Raw genomic sequence first — 5,567 nt, forward strand, 5'->3', positions numbered from 1 at the left:
AGCGCACCTTACATATCATTAGGTGGCGACTCTCCTCTTTTAATACCTCTTTAAAAGAGTTGTCACATGTCGAAGCCCGCTTTTCACGAGAAAAGAAATAGGTACGTGACAAGCATTTTGGAAGAATTCCTTAAATTTGAGTTGAAGTGCATTTCAATGCTATCGATGTATGTTTGGGATTCTGAGTCCGGGAATAGCTTTGTATGGTGATTCTGGTACTGGGAACACGTCTGGATGTGGATTTAGAGGCCCGTAGGTCATTTTGGGATCATTTGGCAAAAGTTGGAAATTTGGTTAATTTTGAGAAGTTTGACCGGGAGTAGACTTTTTGATATCGGGATCAAATTCTGATTTTCAGAAGTTGGAGTAGATCTATAATGTCAATTATGACTTGTGTGCAAAATTTGAGGTCAATCGGACGTGATTTGATAGGTTTCGGCATCGATTGGAGAAGTTTGGAATTTCAAAGTTCATTAAGTTTGAATTGGAGGGTGATTCATAGTTTCGATGTTGTTTGGCGCGATTTGAGGCCTCGACTAAGTTCATAATGTGTTTTGGGATGTGTTGGTATATTTGGGTGATGTCTCAAGGACTTCGGGTGGATTTCGGATGGTTAACGGATGGAGTTTGGACTTCCTTGTAATGGCAAGTGGGGTGGGGAGGTTTTCTAGGCTTGGCCATTTTAATTTTTTGTAATCATTGTACCCTTCAGCAGGTACTCCTGGAATTTCTCCCAATTCCTTGTCATCAAAGCTCACAGTCACCCCCTTTTCCACACTGGTGACTCTGCCATTTTTTATCTCATAATTTTTCATGAACTCCACAATCTCAGTTCTGGAAAACTTTCCATCTATCTGAAGGACCATGTCCTTCTAACCCTGCAATTGTAGCTTTTCCAGCAGCATCATCATGCCTTCCTCCTCCAAGTCCCTGAGGAGTCTACACTTCAAGATGGTTCTTTTCCCAAACTTAACAGTCTTGTCCTTCTCTTCATCAGATTCCTCTTCTTCTCCACTCTCTTCTTCCTCCACTACTTTCACTTTTCTAGACTTCATGGCAGACCTGGTTCTTTTTGCCAAGGTAGAAGGCTTTGCAGACTTTGTCTTCGAAGGAGACTTCTTTTTGGAAGTCTTTATTTTCTTTGCCTTTGGAGTCACAACCTCCACCTCTTCTTCCTCCTCTTCATCATAAAGGACCGCATGTCCATCTCCTCAATTTCAACTGCCTCAACAGGCTCACTCACTTTCTTCTTTCTCGTTGCAGCAACTTTTCTTTTACTTTCTTCCAAGGCCTTTTCAAGTTCAGCCTCACTCTACTTCTTCTGACTCTTTATAGCTCTTCCTCTTGTGGGAGGAGTCTCTACTGGGATAGAAGAGGCAGCATTTCTCTTCTTGTTTGACCTAGCAGTTCCAGGAATTTTAACTCCTGAACTCTTCTTTCTTTTTGGATTATAGCTTTCAGACACGCGTTTTAGTAGGTCTTCAAGGGGTTCCTACAAAGAAGGAACATGTTCTTGAAACCTCTTCCTCAACCTAACCAACCCATCATCATCTTCTCCAAACCCACTACCCCCTTTTTCTCTCAAACTTTCTTCCTCTTCAGCAGATTTCTCACTCCACAATACCATAGCTCCTGTTTCTTCAATAACAACTGGAGTAGGTGAAGATTCAGCCACTCCTTCTTTTCCTATTCCCCTCATATCACCTTGAGCAACCTCACTCTCTTTTTATTTTTTCTTTTTATCTTTACCATCAATTTTCCCAGATTTAGTGGTTTCAACCCCAGCCACAGTTCCTACCAGAACAAACCTATTTTCTAGATTTTCAGCAACCTCAAAAATTGTTTCAGATGTAATTTTAGGACCAGATGTTACCTGCTCTGTTTCAGATGAAATAGTTTCTTCCCCCCTCAGTAGTAGACTTAAATGATTCTTCAGATTTTGGGGGTTCTTGTGCCTGGCTTGCTTTTAATTATTCATCTAATTTCTTGGATAATTTACTCCCTGCCAATATCTTACGAGCAATAACCTTTACTCGTCCTTTCCTGGGTGTAGGGTTGGTTGAAGGTGTGGGTATGGATTCTTTGGATGGTGATGAGGGTTTTTCAGAGAGGCTAGTCATTGATAATGGTAGAAGGAATATGTGTGTATTTAGAAGATGAGAGAAGATCGAGAGAAATATTTGTGGCTGGAAATTAGAAATGAATAAACAGCTAAGGCCAAATTAATATAAATAGGGAGAATTTAATTGGGTAACGGCAGCTTTTCAGAAGCTCAAGAGTCTAATCAAACTGGGAGTCAGTTTGAAAAGATGTTGACGACTCTTCCTAGAATCTAGGCACTTATTGCGCTTTGGGACTCTCTTTGGGTGAAATTGGTTCATTTTGTAACGTATAAGCTCAAGGAAGGTTAGGATTAAATGGGACTCCCCTTTTGATCATAATCCAAATATAATTATTTCAAAATATGCAGAGTGGAGAGTACATACTAAGTAATCTTGATGAACCAGGTTCTTCACTGAGAAATCTCTTGTGTAAGTCTTAATTTTCTAATAGAATAAAGATAATATTATTAGAGATTAATGAGACATTGTAGCACATGGTACAAGAGTATACTAGTGGAAGTATGAGACTGAGCAAAATCTTATCTAATTCTGTACAAAATTCACAAATTATCTAACCAATTTTTGAGTTAGAACTGGTTCTTTTTAGGTGATCTTAATCATCCCTAATTCTAATTTGTTCCTTTCAAACTGATCTCTACTTAGATATTTTGTGAAGATGTCAGCTATTTTCTTGTCAGTAGCACAAAATTCCACAGTGATTAAACCATTTTCATAGTTGTCCCTCAAAAGGTTATGCGTAACATCTATGTGCTTATTTCTTTTGTGATGAATCGGGTTTTTGGTCATACAAATTGCACTAGTGTTATCACAAAAGATGGGGATATAACCTACGTCAATTTCAAAATCCATTAATTGATGTTTGGTTGACAACAATTGATCACATCATGAGGCAGCAACAATATTCTCAGCTTCAGCAGTAGATAAGGCCACAAAATTTTGCTTGTTGGCGGCTCAAGACACAAATACATGAGCCAAAAAAGTGTTGCCATATCTGAGGTGCTTTTTTTATCCATAAGAAAATCTACATAATCAGCATCAGCATATCCAACTAAGTTGAAATTACTACGTTTTGGATACCATATACAAAGGTCAGTGGTGCTTTTTAGGTATCTCAAGATCCTCTTGACAACAGTAAAGTAAGACTCCTTTGGATTTGACTGAAATCTAGCACAAAGTCCTACATTGAAAACAATGTCAGGTCTGCTAGCAGTGAGATATAACAATGAGCCAATCATTCCCCTATACAACTTCTGATCAACAGATGAACCAGGTTCATCTACATCCAATTTTGTGGTTGTTGCTATAGGAGTGTTGATTTCTTTGGAATCTTCCATTTTAAACCTTTTAAGCAACTCCTTCACATACTTCTGCTGATGGATCATAGTTCCATTTGAATTTTATTTAATTTATAAGCCTAAAAAAAATTAAGCTCACCCATCATACTCATTTCAAATTCATTCCCCATTAGTTTAGCAAATTCTTTACTTAACTTATCAGTAGTTGCTCCAAATATTATATCATCAACATATATCTGAACTACCAAGAGATATTTACCTTTTTCTTTCAAAAATAAAGTATTGTTAATTTTACCTCTCTTATAGCCATTCTCAAGAAAGAATTATGAAAATCTTTCATACCATGCTCTTGGAGCCTGCTTGAGCCCATAAAGTGCCTTGTCAAGCTTGTACACATGATCAGGACATTCCTTGCTTTCAAAGCCCGAAGGTTTCTTGACAAATACTTCTTCCTTTAGATAGCCACTGAGGAAGGCACTCTTGACATCCATCTGATAGAGAGTGAATTTCATGTAGGCAGCAAAGACTATAAGGAGTCTAATTGCTTCCAATCTTGCAACTGGAGCAAAAGTCTCATCATAGTATATGCCCTCATCTTGACTATATCCTTGAACCACCAATCTTGCCTTATTCCTTGTAACTCTTCCATCTTCATCAAGTTTGTTTCTGAAGACCCATTTTGTGCCAATTACTGATATGTCCTTGGGTCTTGGTACCAGATGCCAAACTTGACTTCTTTAAAATTGGTTGAGCTTATCTTGCATTGCATTCACCCAGTTTGCATCCTGCAAAGCCTCAACAACATTTTTAGGTTCAATAAGAGATCAAAAAGCATCAAAAGTACAAAGATTCTTCAAAGAAGATCTGGTTTTGATTCCAGAGGTTGGATCAGTAATTATGTTCTCAATGAGATGAGAAATTTGATACTTGTAAGGTTTCACAACCAGCTGGTTTCCCCTAGATTTTCCTTCAATGTTTTGTTGCTAAGGAACAGGTTCATGGACAGGTTCCATCGAGGTGTGAGGATCAGTTCCTCTTAGTTCAGTTCCCCCTGTCAGGTTGCCCTGGGTGGAAGGACCTGTTCCATTACCTGTTCCTTCCTCTAGTGCAGCTTCAGTCTGGGCTGTAGTTTTATTTGAGTTTCTTACCAGCCCAATTGCTTCATTATCATGTTCCTGCCTCTCAGAAAGAATGTTAGTTTCGTCAAAAATCACATGTACACTTTCTTCTATACATATAGTCTTTTTGTTATAAATCTTATAGGCTTTACTATGTGAAGAATATCCCAAAAATACTCCCTCATCACTTCTGGGATCAAACTTACCTAGGGAGTCTTTACCATTATTGTACACAACGCACTTGCATCCAAATGCCCTAAGATGGAATATATTTGGCTTTTTCCCTTTAAGTAACTCATAGGGAGTCTTCTCAACAAGAGGTCTAGTCATGCACCTATTTATGATGTAGCATGCAGTGTTCACAGCTTCTACCCAGAAACTATGGGAAAGTTTACTAGAAAGAAGCATAGTCCCATTGCTTCCAATGTCCTATTCTATCTTTCAACTACTCCATTCTGTTGTGGAGTCCTAGGAGCAGAAACATTATGATTTATGCCATGCTCATCACAAAATTCAGCAAATTTAGCATTTTCAAATTCAGTACCATGATCAGACCTAATTGATGTAAGTTGATTACCTAGTTGTTTCTGTGTTTTTCTAACAAAAGAAGTGAACATGTCAAATGCTTCATCTTTAGATGTTAAAAGCAATGTCCAAGTAAACCTAGAGTAATCATCAACAAGCACCATAACATATCTTTTACCACCTATGCTCAATGTTCTCATTGGTCCACAAAGATCCATATGGACAAGTTCCATCGTCCTGGTGGTGCTTACCATTTTCTTGCTTTTGAAAGAGGATCTTACCTGCTTCCCCCATGCACAAGCCTCACAAACTTTATCTTCCTTTAACTTAATGTTAGGTAGCCCTGTCACCAAGTCCTTGGAGACTAGTTTGTTGAGTTGACTTAGACTGGCATGTCCAAGTCTCTTGTGCCAAAGGAGGGGATCATTATCCAACACCCTTAAGCAAGTGAGTTCATTATCTGAAAGTGTGGACAAATCCACAACATATATGTTGTTCACTCTTTT

General features: G+C 38.4%; 1 protein-coding gene across 1 annotated transcript; it reads right to left on the reverse strand.

Moving 5' to 3' along the window:
- Positions 1–872: 872 nt before the first annotated feature.
- On the reverse strand, positions 873–1,699 carry LOC138908524 (uncharacterized). Its single transcript, XM_070199196.1, has 3 exons — positions 1,538–1,699; positions 1,327–1,492; positions 873–1,180 (listed from the first exon to the last, which is right to left on the reverse strand). Exons 1-3 carry the CDS (start codon positions 1,697–1,699, stop codon positions 873–875), a joined length of 636 nt encoding a protein of 211 aa, XP_070055297.1.
- Between the last annotated feature and the right edge of the window lie 3,868 nt (positions 1,700–5,567).

The sequence above is a fragment of the Nicotiana tomentosiformis genome, chromosome 3 (assembly GCF_000390325.3).
Source record: "Nicotiana tomentosiformis chromosome 3, ASM39032v3, whole genome shotgun sequence".
NCBI classification, from domain to species: domain Eukaryota; kingdom Viridiplantae; phylum Streptophyta; class Magnoliopsida; order Solanales; family Solanaceae; genus Nicotiana; species Nicotiana tomentosiformis.

Bases quoted from the DNA above. Each gene is read 5' to 3' on its own strand.
- LOC138908524 (XM_070199196.1), bottom strand. From the start codon at position 1,699: ATGAGGGGAATAGGAAAAGAAGGAGTGGCTGAATCTTCACCTACTCCA. The intron at 1,493-1,537 runs GTTAGGTTGAGG...CCTTCTTTGTAG, and splicing joins GAGAAGATGATGATGGGTTG to GAACCCCTTGAAGACCTACT. The intron at 1,181-1,326 runs GTCAGAAGAAGT...TTTATGATGAAG, and splicing joins AAGAGGAAGAGCTATAAAGA to AGGAGGAAGAAGAGGTGGAG.